This window comes from Corapipo altera, unplaced genomic scaffold (assembly GCF_003945725.1).
Source record: "Corapipo altera isolate COAL_440 unplaced genomic scaffold, ASM394572v1 61281, whole genome shotgun sequence".
NCBI lineage: Eukaryota > Metazoa > Chordata > Aves > Passeriformes > Pipridae > Corapipo > Corapipo altera.
The window spans coordinates 752,383-770,850 of NW_020884921.1; the positions used below are offsets into that span (position 1 = coordinate 752,383).

General features: G+C 36.7%; 1 protein-coding gene across 1 annotated transcript in view; it reads right to left on the bottom strand.

The window, feature by feature from the left end:
* FER (FER tyrosine kinase) overlaps nucleotides 1-18,468 on the bottom strand; it is a 147,136-nt gene that overhangs the window by 17,390 nt on the left and 111,278 nt on the right. The window contains exon 17 of the mRNA XM_027656837.1: nucleotides 16,174-16,297. Coding sequence (XP_027512638.1) covers nucleotides 16,174-16,297 — 124 coding nt within the window. The remainder of the gene's footprint in view (nucleotides 1-16,173; nucleotides 16,298-18,468) is intronic.

Below are 18,468 nucleotides of genomic sequence, written 5' to 3' on the forward strand. Positions count from 1 at the left end.
TCGAATTAGGAGCAGCTGCAAGGGCAAATAAATAGAAAGAAAGAAGGAGAGGAGAGAAGGAGAAAAGGAGAGAAGGAGGAAGACAGGAAAAGAGAAGGAAGGAGAGGAAGGGTGGGACAGAGGAGAAAAGAGAAGGAGAAAGAGTGAGAGGGAAGGAGGAGAAATGTCTGTTGGAAAACACAAGGTTAGACTTAACCTGTAAAACAGGAATTATTATATTTTGAAGAATTAAGCCTACATACAGACATTCAGTAAAATACAAATACTACCAGGCAATCACGTAGAAAGAAAAGAGAACCAAAGCAGGTATTAAATACAAGTAATGGAATTAAATTGAGCATAGGAAAATAAAAGCTCATTATCTACTAGAGATTGTAAGAAAGCTGTCTAGGAAAATTAAGAAATTATATTTTATTAATGAAGTTACCAGTCAAAGAGATGTACAGACCAATGTCTGCTTCAAAGAGATGGATTAAGTAAGCTAATGCAATTTTTTATTGACTTAAAATAAACATTAGAATTGTCAGATGCCTTGGATACTATCAGGCATATAGTATAAGAACAAAAAGGTAGTGGTCAAAGTAGGAAATTAGTGCATTTGTTCATTTTATCATATATGAAAAGATGACTTTTTCAACCAGTTACATACATGCAAACTCTATCTCTTAAAAAAAGTTTGCAATATGTACTTTTCTTTCCACTTATAACATGAATTCCAAGTAGCTTAAAGCAAAATAGCTTTACAGATTTATTTTTGCTGTACATATATTTCAGTTTCAAGTAGAATGCACAGAATTAGGTATAGGCAAATTAGGGATGACAGTTTTATTTCATGCAATAAAATAAATCAGGTAACTGCTTGCTATATGCTAATTAAGTTATAACTGAAGAGCATAATTTAAAAAAAAATTTAAAAATATTTAATAATTAGGGAAACAACAAAATTTCAAATGCAATTCATACACAAACTGCTCATTTCAGCATAGAAAAGTGCTGCAGATGTTGCCAGCTGGGTGAAGGTTGGCTCCTAAAATGTCAGATTGAAATAGCTGGTACTAAGTCTCCTCAGGTTTCTATTACATGCAAGTTGCAGAGATTTACTTGTGCTTAGATGTAGGTTGGTTTCACATGTCAAACATGGTCCCACACTGTCTGCAGCAAAACTATCATACAAATTTTGGCTTCCTCAGCTGCAGGTTTCCTTAGGGAGCACCATTTTGTCCTCGTTCCTACCCCATGCTCATGTCAGCAGCACATCAGTGGCACATCAGAGTTTACAAAACATGTACCTCAAGGGGCTCACAACATCAGTAGAGGTGAACTGTGCAGTTTTAAAGAACAGGTTAAAACCACCAGAGAGAAACAATGGCTCGCTGTCAAGTCTAAAAGATTACCAAGCACTGTGCAAGTTGCTATAAAATACTTCTCAAAAAGGAATTGAAACACTTCACTTTAAGAAGCTCCTTGATAGTTAAAAGAAGTAAACACTGCCTGCTTAAGGAAAAAATACATCTCTATATTTGACATAGAAAAAGTCTTCCATAACTTTTACAGCCTTCTAAGAGTTTTGTCTGCTTGACTCTCTCTGTAGGTTATAATGCTCTCTTGTGGTTTGAGAGATAGTTATTTACTTATAAACAACTCCGTCGCACACGGCACAGGGGCTGCCGGGGTCCCCTGACCTTGCTGGTCTCAGTGAAGTTCGCCTTCACGAGGAAGGCAGCCTCAGAGAACATGGTGCTGGTTACACACCCTTTTGGTCAGGTAAGCCCAAAACAGAAAAACGTATCTCAGGAGTCGGCTTCATGATCAAAAACTCTATTGTTCCTAAACTCAAAAATCTGCCGACAGGTCACTCTGACCGCATTATCTCCCTACGCCTTCCACTCCACAGCAAGCAACACGTTGTCCTCTTTAGTATATATGCCCCAACTCTCCAAGCTGATCCTGCTGAAAAAGATAAATTTTACACCGACCTGCACCGCCTTACCCAGAAGGTGCCTGCAGATGCTAAGATCATTATCCTTGGTGATTTCAACGCCAGAGTAGGTAAGAATTTTGAAGCCTGGAAAGGAATATTAGGCAAGCATGGTGTTGGAAACTGTAACGATAATGGTCGACTTCTGCTAGAATTCTGTGCAGAGCAACAGCTCACCATCACTAATACTATCTTTCAGTAGAAAAATAGTCTGAAGACAACCTGGATGCATCCTAGATCTAAGCATTGGCATCTCATTGATTATGTCTTGGTGCGACGGAGAGATGTCCGCGATGTCCTCCATACCCACGTGATGCCCAGTGCAGAATGCCAAACAGACCATCGGCTTGTGCACTGTAAACTCAACTTCAATCTCAAGTCAAACCTAAAAGGGGCAGTATCCCAAGGAGGAGACTCCAAGTGAACAATCTCCAATGAGCCACAGTAAGAGACAGATTCCAGGCAAATCTTCAAACTAGGCTCGAAAACCATTCCATAGATTCTACAGATTCCTCTCCTGAAACAATTTGGCAACATATTAAAACCAGCATCCTGTAATCCTCTGAAGAATCCTTAGGGTTCTCCTTCAAGAAGAACAAGGACTGGTTTGATGAAAACAATCAAGAGATCCAGGAATTGTTGAGGAAAAGAGAACTGCTCACCAAGTACACCTTGCACTGCCTTCCTGTCACGCAAGAAAAACAGACTTTTGTCTTGCATGCAGCAAGCTCCAACAGAAACTCGGTGACATCCACAACAAGTGGTGGATCGATCTAGCTGAGAAAACTCAATTATGTGCAGATACGGGTGATCACAAAGGATTCTATGAGGCCCTGAAAACAGCATACAGGCCTACATACCAGGTCCAAAGCCCTCTACTCAGCGCTGATGGTCAAACGCTTCTCACAGATAAAACCTCCATTCTGAATTGTTGATCTAAACACTTTCAGACTCTTTTCAGTACCAATAATATAGTCCCAGACTCAGCAATTCAGTCCATCACACAACAATCAGTAAAATATGAATTGGATCCTGCCCCCACTTTAGGAGAAATCCTCAAGGCCATACAGCAGGTGAAAATCGGCAAAGCAGCTGGGGTTGATGGACTAACATGGGGGCCTTGCACTCCATGCCAAATTTCACGAGTTCTTACTACGCTGTTGGGAACTAGGTGAACTCCCATCGGACCTTCATGATGCAGTCATCATCACTTTGTACAGGAAGAAAGGAGATAAATCAGATTGCTCAAATTACCGTGGTATTACTCTGCTCTCCATTGCTGGCAAAATCGTGGCAAGAATACTCTTGAACAGACTGATACCCACTATTGCAGAAGGAATTCTACCTGAAAGTCAGTGTGGTTTCAGAGCCAACAGGAGCACCACAGACATGGTATTTGTTCTCAGACATCTGCAAGAGAAGTGTAGGGAACAGAACAAAGGTCTCTATGTAACCTTTGTTGATCTCACCAAGGCTTTTGATACTGTGAGCAGAAAAGGTCTATGGCAGATTTTGGAACGTTTAGGTTGTCCCCCCAGTTTCCTTAAAATGATCATCTCTTTCCATGAGGATCAGCACCACCCGGTCAGATATGGCAATGCACTTTCTGAGCCCTTTCTAATAATCAGTGGTGTAAAACAAGGCTGTGTTCTTGCACTAACCCTATTCACAGTCTTTTTCACCATGATGCTCCAAAGGGCCACGGCAGACCTTGATGATCAGGACGATATCTACATTCGATATGGTACTGATGGAAGCCTGTTCAACCTAAGGTTACTGAAGGCCCACACTAAGACCTTAAACCATCTTGTCCAGGAGCTGCTTTATGCTGATGACATCGCCCTTGTTGCCCACACAGAAGCAGCTCTGCAGCATTTAACATCCTGCTTTGCAGAGGCTGCTGAGCTCTTTGGGCTGGAAGTCAGCTTGAAGAAGACAGAAGTTCTTATCAACCTGCACCTCAGGAAGCCTTCCATCATCCTCATATCACCATTGGTGAATCAGTGCTCAAATCAGTCCAGCAGTTTAATTACCTAGGTAGCCTCATCTCCTCAGATGGTAAGACTGACAGAGAGATCAACAACAGGTTAGCAAAGGCATACAGTGCTTTTGGAAAACTCCATAAAAGAGTTTGGCAAAATAAACACTTGAAGAAAAGTACCAAGATCAGTGTTTACAAAGTCGTAGTGCTGTCTACTCTCTTATACGGATCTGAATCATGGGTCATCTACCGCCACTACCTGTGTCTCCCAGAACGCTTCCATCAACGCTGCTTCCGTACAATCCTAAACATCCACTGGTCAGATTTTGTGACCAATGCATCTGTTCTAGAACAAGCAGCAATCACAAGTATTGAGGCCATGTTGCTGAGAACACAGCTGCACTGGGCAGGGCACATCTCCAGGATGAAGGACCACCGCCTCCCTAAGACTTACTTTATGGTGAACTTGCCACTGGCTGCCGCAAGAGAGGAGCTCCGAAGAAAAGATACAAGGACTCCCTGAAACAACATCTCAGCCTTGGCCATATTGATCAATATAACTGGTCTACTCTGGCCTCCAATCGGGAGGTCTGGAGACAGACTATCTATAACGCTGCTGCTTCCTTTGAGAATACATACAGGATCACTCTCGAGGAGAAAAGGCAATGCGGAAAGAATCATGTCTTGCAGAATATACCACCTAAGGAGCCTTTCTGAAGTGCCTTTTTGTAACCGGTATGTCTATCTCGTATTGGCCTCATTAGCCACCAGCGTGCTTGTAACAAATGTGGATAGAGCCTTCCTAAATCTTCATTTGGGAAGCCTAGCCATGATATAAACAACTAGTTTCAATTTAGAGCTGAAGTCCAGCTGTGTTATAGAAGATTAATGATATATAGAGAAGTTAAACAACTGTAACAATATTATTTTACACCTCAGTTTTGCTAAAATAAGACAATAGAAGTATGAAATATTCTATCATCTCAATTTTGCTATCTGTTTATCATACTCAGAATTTTCATTCAAGAACATGACAATCCCTGGCCATTTCAAGTTAGAGAAATATCGAACACAGATCTATGACTAGTTCTTATCAAAGCAGTTACACTAGCTTCCATAAAGGCTATCTGAAATATGAAAGGGAGGCAAGGGTGGTGTAAGTAAAAGAAAATGAGGAGGGAGTGGGACTTCATGATTCCATGCATGACCCTGCAAGGAGGTTAAGAAACTAGTCCAGACAATCCTTGTGCAAGAGAGGTTGGTCTGCACAAGCAACAAAGGGAAGAAAGAGTGGCTTTTTGGAAGTGAATAAGAAGTCAGTAAGGTCTATGATACCAATCAGGAAGGACAGTCAACTGTCAGCGAATAGGAATGGAGATTTTGATAATCAGGTAACTACTAAGAAGCAATACTCCTAACAGGAAAGTTTAAAACCTTTTTTGTATGCTTATTGATCATACATACTGGTCTCCAAAATCCAAATTACTTCCAAAGCAGAAGCCTTTCAGATCAAGTATTTTTACTTATTCTGCTATCCTAACTCCTATATATAGGGGTTTTTTAAATTGGGGTTTGGCCCCTATTTCACTCATCTATTTTTATTTCCTAGAAGCCATGACACTTGATCAAGTATCTGACATCCAGCATTGCCAGGAGCTTTTTCTGTCAGGCTTGAATGACTCAGCTTAAATCTGTGAACAACAAAATATTGTAACATTGATTCAACAATTCTTACAGCTCCGTGTACCTTGATGATCTCCATCTGTCTTGCAAACCAGTTAACATGCCAATACAGCCCTCTTTGCTGTTTACTGTCTTGCATCAGAGATTTTAAAATAGCATTTGACAAAGAGTAAGTCCTTATTTCAATCAATACTCACAGCGATATGAAAATGTTTCATAAAAGCATATCCATGCGCTACAATTCAGCTGAATGAAGTAGAAAGAGGCTGAGAACAACAGAGCAATGACAAAAAGAGAATATAACATGCACTCAGCTTTCTGTGTGTTTTATTTTACTCAACTGTGATTCCTTTAAGAGGGATTAAATTTGATCTGAATATTTTTTGTGAGCAGTACCTATTGGAACTGAATTTACCTTCAAACTGAATGGAACATCCATAACTTCTCCTAAGTTTCTCTTAGCTTTATGAGAAAAACGTTCTGATTTTCAAAAAAGACCAATGAGCTGGAAAATGGTTTTTCCTTTACTATTTGATATGTAGAACTATATGCCACCTATGATCACAAAGAAGTAATACTCTTTTCAGTTGCATAAAGTTTAAAACTAACTTATTTCATGAATTACACTAAAACCCACTACACATCCTTCTCTCATCTGTTTTTGACTATGCCCACAGCCACATACCAATGCTGAATATGATATGTCAGTGATAAAACTAATGTAAAGCTCAGACACACTTCTAAAAAACCTCCTGAGGCATTGGTAAAAATTACATTAGAGTAAGGTATACCATTACTAGTTCTATCTGAAAAAATAGTTAATAAACATTTTGTCAAATCCACAAAATAGGTGTAACCTAGTATGCATATATATAGAATCATAGGATCATAGAATCAGTTGGGTTGGAAGGGACCTCTGAGATCATCAAGTCCAACCCTTGATCCACTACCGCTGAGGCTGCTAGACCACGGCACTGAGTGCCACATCCAGTCTTGTCTTAAAAACCTCCAGGGACGGAGAATCCACCACCTCCCTGGGCAGCCCATTCCAGTGTCGGATTACCCTCTCTGTAAAGAAATTCTTTCTAATGTCTAACCGAAACCTTCCCTGGCACAGTGTAAGACCATGGCCTCTTGTCTTGCTGATGGTTGCCTGGGAAAAGAGACCAACCCCCACCTGGCTACAACCTCCTTTCAGGGAGTTGTAGGGAGTGATGAGGTCTCCCCTGAGCCTCCTCTTCTCCAGGCTGAACAGCCTCAGCTCTCTCAGCCTCTCCTCATAGGACTTGTGCTCGAGTCCCTTCACCAGCCTTGTTGTTCTTCTCTGGACCCGCTCCAGGACCTCAATATCCTTCCTGAACTGAGGGGCCCAGAACTGGACACAGCACTCCAGGTGTGGCCTCTCCAGTGCTGAGTACAGGGCAAGAATCCCTTCCTTGGAGCTGCTGGCAACACTGTTCCTGATCCAGGCCAGGATGCCATTGGCCTTCTTGGCCACCTGGGCACACTGCTGGCTCACGTTCAGCTTCCTATCAATCCAAACTCCCAGGTCCCTCTCTGTCTGGCTGCTCTCCAGTCACTCTGTGCCCAGCCTGTAGCGCCGCATGGGGTTGTGTGCGTGCGTGCGTGTGTGTGTGTGTATAAAACTTAAAAAAGGGAAATATGGGTATTTTCCTCAGGAACGAAATCTGGGAATTTATTATTCATTACCACAAACAGCCTAAGACTTTTTTATTAAAATGAAAGTAGTTTCCTGTCTGAGATAATTGTGGTACATTCCTCATTGGAATGAAGAACTAGTTTAAGGAAGCCAATAAAATATTGAACCAACTTATTATATCTTAGTGCAATATTTTCAGGAACACTGGTTAGAATTTTCTGCTGTAAGAGATAAACCAGGAAGTTCTACAACCTAAAGAAAAGAAAACAGTGTACATGAAAGAATATTTTAGCTTTACTAAACAACATTGACACAGGTGCTTATGCTCTGGTCACCAATCTGTGCCCAAAGAACCACACTATACCTCACTTCTGAAGCAACTGGTATAGTTGACTGCATTCTCATGCTCCTCCCCAGTCCTTCTTCTTCTGTTTTTTTCTCATCCTATCATCTAATTCATTGTTCGTCATCTACCATAATACCTCCTTTACCAACTGCAAAAATGAAATCCTGCAGTCTACCCTTCTTAGAAAGTAATTACATTTCACCCACTATTCTCCACTGTATTAGGACTATGAGAGTAAAGAGAATATTATTTATACTATCTGGAAGAGTTATATGACTTTATGGTCAGCACAACAGCTTTCACAAACACTAACTGCATGTTATTTTTATCTTTGTTTCAATATGCTGTACTCTCATTTTTTACTTTTTGTTTCTTAATTAGAGAGAGCCTGTCACTTTCATGAAGTGAGTAGATTTATTATTCTAAAAACATATTATTCAAATTATTTTACTGAATAACACTTTTAAATTCCTAATATTTATCAGCAAGAAAGTGGTATTGCAGTAAATACAAAAAAATGTAACACAGTAACATAACACTTAAGATGCTACAGTATGTTAAATAGAATGAGGAGTCTAAGAAAATTTGTATACAGTTCTTTCAGTCCCATTTGCTTTATTCCTAGCAAAGCTTACTCATTTTTTAGGAGTGAATTTTCTGTAGCAGGGATACATCATGAGAAAAAGACAGACTAATTCAACTCCACAAAGGCAAAAAATAGATATTTTGCATACTATATATTTCTTGTCACTTCTGTGACAAGAAAAAAATCTAAAGCTCCTCCTCTGAAATTTTGTATGAAATGTTTACAACCTAAGAATTTATATTAGCCTTTCTATAATTAGCTTTTGATACTTAATGTTTCTTCCCACTGCCTACAAAATACTGCGTTTTCTAAGAACTTTATTTTGGTTTAACATAGAACAACTGTCTCATAAGAATAAAATAGGTACACTTCTAAAAGAACAGATCATGTAACCATATGCATCATAGACAATATTATACTACAGTATTTCACAACATTCTGAATGTTCTGGTGTCCCTTTAGACTCTGATGATCCCTGGAATCCAAACATGACTTCAGCATGGCAGAAAGACCAGAGCATTATCTGAAATTTCAGGGAACAGATTCACTGTTATTCATGTACATGTGTAAGAGCTGAAATACCAGCTAGCTAGTAAAACAGCTGTGCTTTACCTAGGCAGTAACAAAAACCAAAATATCTCCTTCCTAACAAATTTTCCTTTTGCATATTTTTTTTCCTCATTCACATCTTAGCCAGTTATACAGCAAAAATCTAGAAGGGTAAGGACAATGCAAAGGAAGGTTATGAAATTATATAATGAGAAGCCCCAGACTATCAGAAAGTAAAGCAACTTTAAAAAGTGGGTTTAGGGTCATTTTCTTGCAAAATATTATCCTTAGAATGGCAAATTTCCTTTATATTTGTATACAACTTACGCTCCTTAGCAGGATTTTTCATGTCCTTTCTTCATGATGCCAAATCATCTACCCAGTCTGCTGTGTAGAGGAACCCAGTTCCATGCTCAGCCTCACTCCTTCTCATATATGACTGGGCAAATGCCTGTAGAATTATCATCACCTCCCATCTGTAAACTACTCCTTGAGCTCACTGCCTCCAGTACGCTCATTATAGAGCTTATATCTCAGTAATTTTCAGTCGTTATCACTCAGACATTGTGGTCCTTGAATGATGAAAGCTGACCATTTCCTTAGAACAACGATGTGGATTATATCAGTGCAATACTTCAAAGTTCCTTACTACCACAAAAATATTGCAAAACTTCTATTCAGTATGAATCCAGTGAGCATCATTCTCACTTTCCCCATGGCAAACAATGTATTAGGCTTTCTTTAATGAAAAAACAGAACAAAGAGGCCAAGTAACATTAGTGGACACAGCAGCCCTGAAATCTAAGGAAATTTTTGTCAGGACAGGACAAGACATCAGTTGGGGTGGGTTAGCAGGGACAGTCTGAATGAAAACCTTGTTCTGTTCTCATCTCCCCAGTCCAAGGATTTCATTCACAAGTGCTGCTATATTAGTTTATTTTAGAAGCACAAAATCTGCAAGGGTTAAATTAAGATCTCAGGTCACATATGAGTTATACATAAACACAACACTTGAGGTTCCCTAAAAATACAGTACAAAGAGTCAGTTGATCAGAATGATGAAGTTACCTTCTAATGGTAAATCCAACCTCTAATTGCTAACTGAAAGATTAGATGTACCAAAACAGAAAGCAAAAATGGAACCTGCTATAACTTTCTAACTACTGTCAAAAAAAGCCAGATTTTCAGTTTCCCTCATATTAGCAGTTATTGGTGAGCTCTATTACCACATATATTTTTATTAAAATAGTTTATTGATAATATTGACATTGCATTTTTAAAAAAATACCTAGGACCACAAAATATTTCAGCAGCAGTATGACAATCAATTTAAATATTATTATCTTTAGTTTAACTCTACATGACATTTTAAATCACCATGCTAGGAAAACTGACTGAAATCTCTGAAATCTCAGAGATCTGAAATTGGATATTTTCCCCATTTTAGGAGGAACACATAGAAGATGATATTTAAGCACATGCTGAATAGGAAGTACTAGGGAAAGTTTACCATAATATCAACCTTACTGAAGCTTTTAACAGCTACTTCAAAATGTTAATATAAAGAACTACTTTGGTTGATCATTCTGGATTACCCTGATGCCATTCAGCTGATATATGGGCTGTGTACTGTTTAGACATAAAATGGAACCTAAAGGAAATGTCAATTAGGCAAAAATAAAGATGAAATGTTATACCTGCTTTTTCTAAAGAAAATAAAAACATGGAAAGAAAAAGATAATTTCCCTTTATTTATTTTATACAATGAAACTTCAATTTGCCATTCTAAACCGAGGAACAGCATACTTTAATATCCTATACTAAAATGGCCTCTGGGAGTATTAATTATTAATATTAACCTTGAAAGGATCACAGTTAAACAACAACTTTCTTTTCTGCTTGCATGAATAGATGCCTTTTAACTTAATATTTTAAAAGAAGAGTAGTAACTGGTACAGATAATTGGTGTTGGAAATTCCCAGTGGCAAACAAAATCCATCCTAATAGCAGATAAATAAAGTACCATGTTATTCCTAAAGAAAAAAAGAAAAGACACCAGAACTTCCAGTTCTATCATTAATATACCAATCATTAAGTTAATATAATAATTTGCATAGTCCACTGCTTGTTTATCTAATACAATAACATGAAAAAGCCACAATTCCAAAATGTATTTCCTACACACTGTGACCACTCACTCCTCTGGTAACAGGGTTGCCTCAAGCATAATTCTGGAATATATGAAAGACAGAATGGTTGTATTGAAATAGCATGACATGCTGAGATTTACAGTGAACAAAAATGTATTCAGACCTTTCTTATACCACACTCAGACCATCCAAATCCATGCATCTGTTACTCTAATTACCAGCCTTCTGCAGCTATGGCAAAGCTAAATTTGTGATGGCTAATTTTCTTTCAATAGTGCTTGGGGTGACTTTCAAATAAAGCACACAAGGGGAAGCAGTATCAACCAGTACAACACATGAACAGAGTTCATGAAAAAACTGTATTTCTCTGCCTTTTATACTGTTTCGTTATCAGCCACATCAGAATGCAATTAACTTAGGGCAACAGATAATAGATAAGAAGGAAGCTCAATTTTTATTCAGAAGCAACCCTTCACCACCATTCACCTCCACATACATTATAGCATACTTAGATTCAATAATTGCTCTAATGTATTATAATAAGCTTAAAGTATACAATATTCATCATATTTAATTTCATGGGTTTGGAAACTTACGTTTCACTTTTTTTTTCTTAATACTTTCAAATCAGAATCATATGAGCTCACTAAAGAAAAAAAATAATCACTTTGCTCAAATAAGATTTCTGACAATCAAAAGTACTGATTCAGAACTGATTCAGCTTTAACTGTAAATGCATTTCTCTAGGATCAAACCACATTTACCAATGTGACAGCAGGAAAAAGAAAGGAGAGGTAAATCCCTTGAAAATCTATTCTTAAAAGCTGAAACCTGGTATATAACACTCTAATCCATATGGCAAGCTGACTGAAATGTAGCAGTGTTCACCCACCTCTCCTAGATGACAGTAGTTGAAATGCACTGTATTAGTTAATAAAACTCAGCACATGGTACTGTAATGTGCCAATCAAATACCAAGTTTGACTAAAAATTATTTCCTAGATATGGCAGAGTAAATTTTGGTGGCTTTTTCCTTAACACTAACAACATATCAACATAAAGCGGCCTATGGAAAGCAACTGTTCTTCATCAAAGTTCCCATTTGGGGTTTTAACTTTAAACGGAATGTAAATATTTCTAATATTCATATTGAAAAAAAATCTTTGAAACATCATTTTATACAAAGTAGAGATCATCTTATAAATAAGGATTGAAACTATGATTATTCATTACATTTATGGGGCATTTCAACTGTGCTACTGACCATAATTCTCTGAAAGACTTATTAATTGAAGCACGATCAACAGATATTAGTACAGATTTTTTGATTCAGTAATAAATATTTTCTATGAAAGAAAGCTATAGAAATGGAATCTCTTTATACATGCAGTTCTGAATGAATCCTAAAAAGATAATTAATGATGGCAAATTAATCCTTGCACTAAACCTTGAAGAGTTCATATAGTTTACAGAAAGGCAAATCCATTCCACCCAAATGTAGTCTTTCTTCATAAGTCATCACTAGCAGAGAAAACTACAGAAACTACAATAAGGGTCTGAGGTATTGCAATTGGCCAGAAGGAAATGCAGTATTCAGAGAAACAGCTTGTGCCCACAGAGACTCATCTACTTCAGAACTGAACCAAAGCAGTCATTCCCCTGAGCACTGGACTGCTTAGAGCCAGCCAGAAGCAGGCACAAAGAAGTATTTAGCTACTGTCTGTCACTGGATTTAGGTAGAGAAATCAAGCAGAAAGGTTGTTCCCTCTTCTTAGGAAGGAGACCTGCTCAGTTTTGGAGTTTTTAAGTTTATGGTATGAAAGAGTCATGATACTTTTTTCCAAAATTCTATACATTAGCAGTTACCAGGCTTGAGAGGAAAAAATGATCCAGAAGTACAACAGATCAGGTAAACTAGATTAGTAACAGGGAAGGAAGCGTTTTCCTAGCAATTCATACGTAATTAAATGAAATTATATATAGCTAATGAAAACTGTAGAAATCCTGAACTAATATCTACAGAGTCAGGATTTCATAACATGAAGGTAAACCAGCCACTTTTAATTCAGTGTAGGATTTTTAACAGTTACAAAACAAAGAGAAAAAAGAAGCAGTAGTAATATGACTAAAAACAGAAGGACTGAATCACGGAATATCGTCATCCTACCAACTAACACATCTTTAATTCAGAATATGGGAGATTTCCACAACATAAATTCATTGACTGAAAGGAAAACTTGACCTTGAATGTAGTTAGTCCCTGTCTTCGCACACACATAGTGCATATACTACAAATAAGTCACCCTCATCTTGTGAAAGATGTCCCTGCACATACTTCTGAGTCAGGGTAGTTGCAGCTTCTCTCCTGTACTCCCACAAGATTGGTTTGAAAAATAAAACATAAATTATGGACAAATTAATTCGTCACATGCAAATCAAAAACTGGAAAAGAAGGCTACTCACAAATGCTTATTAAACCGACTGAAATTATCACATCTCCATCCTTATCTTCTGTTTCTAATTAACAGAAAAATGGAACTACCTAAACAATAGCATATGGTAAAAATGAAAAACGAGAAACAATTCTTCAACCCCATGTTAATTAAATGGAGATGAAATGACTACATTCTTCTCTGCATGTTCAACCACTCTTTTTATTTTTTTAATAACATCTTTTCATGCAGCTTTTTTTTTTTCTTTTAAGCCCAGTCATTTCTGTTCTTTAAACAGAAACAGAGAGAGTAAAGAAAAAGTGATATCTGGACGCTGAAGGAGATGAAAATGTAGATCATTAGATGCGTTAAGCATCTTAAGTCTGACAGATTTTAACTTTGTATTTGCACCTACAGAAACAGCACAACAAACAAAAAATAGAAAAAACACACATCACATTAGTTGTTGCACTCTCCCAACTACTGAAAGGCTAAGTCAAAATATAACTCAAACAGCAACTTCAGAAATCCAGTACAAATTTGGGTAGAATTTTAAAATATAAAATCTAAGTATAGCTAGCGCAGTTACAATTAAAAAGTGGCACTAAAAATAAATGTAATAAACTGATGAGTAGTCTTTAGTTTCACATTAGCAGATAGTCAAATGTGCATGGTATTAAATTATAGTCAACTAAACTACTAAAAATATATGTGGGCATTCTGAACAAATCCTTAAATCAAAAAACTGAATACTCCAGAAAGACAACGGCGTGAAGCAAAAAAATTTCACTTTACCGCAACTTACATAACTGAAATTATTTCTAATTATACATTACTGATCTTTACAGAATAGTAATCAAAGCCTATGGACCTCCAAACAAACAAAAGAACTTAGGGTTTTTTAACTACTGCTTAGCCTGTTTGCTCTCTATCAAGTTCAGAAGAATTAGCTTATAAATAAAATAAGCACATGCCATGCCTAACAACATAAACCCAAAAAGAATCTTGAATATTGCAGAAAATAAGACTGGCAAACAAATTCTGAAAATGTATATTTTGATTTACTAAACTGTATGTTTTACCAAAGTAAGCCGTTTTCTTGAACACACTATTTGCTTGGTTGCACTTTAAAACTCCTAGTTTTATTCAGGATAGGTTTACTAAAAATTTTGGTTCTGCCTTTAAGGAAAAGTGCTAGCTCTCTCTGATAATCTCCTGTTACAATTTGTAATAATAAACAAATTAAGTGAATATTTTGAAAGCTAAAAAGTAAGCAGGGGGAAAGAACTAGCTGTTCCTATTCACTGCTCACCAACTGACAGTGGATATTTCAGAGATACACTGAAGCCACAGACATCTACAACAATTAGAACAGTACTATTCCACATAGATGTGGCAAGGATACCCTTTTTCCAGAGCTAAAAAAATAAAGCCAACTAATTTTTTCTAAAACTATTAATATTTTGCAGGCAGCACACTATCATTTAATGAATAAATACTGATTTTTTCCACCCAGTAACTGCAATGACAAACTTCAGTTATCCAGCTACTATTTTTACCTTCGCTTTCCTTTTCTAAGAAAACAGGAGCTCTAAACAGGCACTTCAGATTTAAGACTGATCTGACAGTTACAGAAGTTATTAAGCACTGGAGCATTTATGAGACTAGCGTAAATCACTAATGCTGTTACTTGCTCTGATTTTTACGTCATTGTTTTCTTGATAAACAGAGCCAGGCTGAAGACATTCTACCATGACAGAATGCTTACAACACTTTTCTGGAATTTCCCTAAGGGAATATTCCATAGCTTCAGATCATGAGTTAGTTTTGTTCTCTCAGTATTTCTTATATAGCATGATCTTGTTTCAATTATACACCATGAGCTGTTTCAATTAACTTGGCTTGCATAAATGCAACTGACCAATTCACTACTGACAAAAATCTACGAGAAATGCCACTCAGATCTCCAATAACAGCTGTCGCCGGAAGGGTGTTAATTACGAAATGGACTGATTATGTGAGGTGCCACACAGTTCACCTAAAAATGTTCTACAAAGTGGAATTCCTAAATATTACAGGTGAAAACTTGTTCTTCTTAATTTTTCATGTTTACATCTCATATTTCAGCCACAGAATTAAGCAGGGTATATACTGTGCTGTTCTGAGAGAAAAATAGGTGGAAACTAAACACATTCCCTTTGATACAAGCAGAGTGTAAGTAGAGTAATGACAGAGTCAAATTGGAGAAGAAACAAGAAAAAGGAATGGTAGGAACAGAAATAATATACTCCAAGAGCATAATGCCTGATATTCGTCTGTATTGCAGAGAAAGCAGTTCAGGAAATTAATATTTTAATATACAGAACTTCAGTTGTTCTCTATTATCTAAGAAACCAGTGGATTTTTCTGAAACGCACTTCAAACGTAACAACTTGTTTGTTGGTCAGGCAAGTATCTGTAGATTTCAGACAGGACGTAAGCCTCACAGATTGCTTCTTGCCATGATTCACTATCACTGTATGAATTATGCTCCTTATAAAGCAAATCATTATGGTGAAAAATAATTTTGAACTTATACTAATAGCAACAAACTATAGAGATAAAATAATGTAGTACTTATTTTTACCCAAATGAACAAAATAATTTTGAATTAGAAAAGCAGTAAGTAATGATCTACTTTCAGAAAAAGTGGGGTTTTTTCAAATTGCAGGGCTCACTCCTGTGATAATAAGCAGCACACACAGTTAAACAGCTTGCACTTCCAATGAGCAAAGGTACAATAGTGAGAAAAAAAGAAATCTTCCTTACCTATGTATACAATTCTTAGATTCGAGATAAGCCATACCAGAGGCAGCATCTAATGAAAATTTCACCAACTGTTTGGTTTTTAGCTCATCCTTCTTTTTTCTTAAAAATGACAGGAAATCACCTCCTAGAAAAACAGAAAGATGGACAGTGAGATACGACTGATGGTATACTCACATTTCTCTCTTGGGGTTCCAACACCAAACAAAATGTAGTCATTAGCTGTTCTCCTCATTCCATCCATTTGAGGTTGGCCCAAGAAAAAGGAAGGCATCCACCTTTCAAAATGCATTTTCCCTTAAACATTAGATGTTTAAAAGCGAAAACTGCACAGAATGCTTTTGATATACCCGAAGTCTTCACCAGTGTACAGTAAATACAGACTCACATAAAAATTGTTGACAAAAACAATTGATAATTTGTGATACATCTTATTCTCAAATCATAGAATGACTGTTGTTTATAAAAACTGTGAATAAAGACATCCTATTAAAGAGGTCCTATTAGTTACATGAGAGTAATAATTTTTAATTGATCATTTGCAGTGATGTTTCTCAAATTCTACACTGATGTAGAATTGCACAATGTTAACTGAACATTTGACATGGGCAATGGAAGGTGAACAGCTATTACTGTAACTTCACAGTCTTCTGCCTTGGAGGAACAAAAGTTGTTGTCCTCTTGTCTAAAGAACAAGAGGGGTCAGCACTGAGGATTTCCAAAAGAAAACTGTATTAGTAAATAAGCTGGAGAGATATTAAACACTGCAAAGACATGTTTGGATTGACATAACTGTATTAAAGATTTTTCTAAAATAGATTTTATTGTTCCAGAAAATAAAATATATTTCATTATTCCAGTGTGTAGCCAGTTATTGCTCCAGTATTTGTTTCTTTTCACTGAGGACTGAATTGACTACAGTGATTATATCTTGCAATCATGCGCTGTTACACAATTTTATGTACTGCCTTTCTTTGCAGTGTGAAATGACATATATATTAAAAGTTTCATATGGGTTTTTCTTTTTAGGAGGCCATTTCTATTTGTATTTCATATTGTAAGAAATAAAATAAGAGAATATTGAAGAAAAAACTTGATGTTATGAAGAGTAATTGTAATGCCCTTCAAACATGGAGTGGGAGCTGCTCTTTACTCCCAGACTGGGTAACACACAGACAGGAAATCCTTGACTTTAAAACCAATTTGAAATACCCTCTGTTTTGCAAAATATGGTTACACACATTACATTTCCAAAGTCTAACTAGAGTTAATCTTGGGACACTGACTTTTAAACTCTAGTGAAATCTTGAAATTACAAATCACTACTGCAAACTGGACTGGGTAATAATTGCCTTTTCTTTAATCTGAGAAGTTACGGAAATAGTCTAATAACTGGCAAAATGTAGGTATTGCCAGAGAGAAGATAAACACTCTAATTAAATACATGTCATTTCTAACATATGTAAACAGAATTATTCTGGTTACAGCAGTCAATTAAAAATAATTTTTAAGCAATTCCCCCTTTCAACACATATAACAAGCTGATGAAAATTATTTTATTTATATACTGAGAATTCACTCTTCTGTACATAGGAATCATCTTCTAATTAGTAAGTATGACTATATGTCTTTATGAATGTGAAGTCTTCCAATCTTGAAAAACTGTGGTGTTACTTGCATGGAGAGCAGTAAATCAAGGAAGCTTAAAAACCCCATGTAAGACCATCTTAAAAAAAACCTACTCTCAATTGACTAATGTTTCCATATTGAAGACTGAGAGTTTCTAACAATTTACTGCAGGAAGAACTGAAAAGACAGATTAGATCAGTTTGACAGTCTGGGAAAAAAACCAAAACCAAACTCACAACAAACCCTTCTCAACTGCTATAACAACAACAGTGTTAAGTCTAAATTCATATTCCTCACAATTTGTACAAATTGTGTACAAATTTGTACAAATAAGTTATTTCTCTCCTCAACCAATAGTAAAGCAATCTGTTCTCAAGTAACAAGCTACTAAAGATAACAAGGTATCAAAAGAAAATCTAACCATATCCATTAAAAAATTTCAAAATTTTACTGTGGTCAATGTTCCAGCTATTCGTCTTCACAGCAAAGCATACACATGAATACTTTCAAGGCTGAATTAAGAGGATTTCACTACAAACTCTTCAGTGTAGAACTGTGGCTACATAATATCTTTATGTGCTTCTTAAAATAAGTTTAAATATAAAAAGCCCTAATTCGCTATTTGCAGCACATAGCATCAGAGCATTATTTCCAGTATAAGAGTTGCTG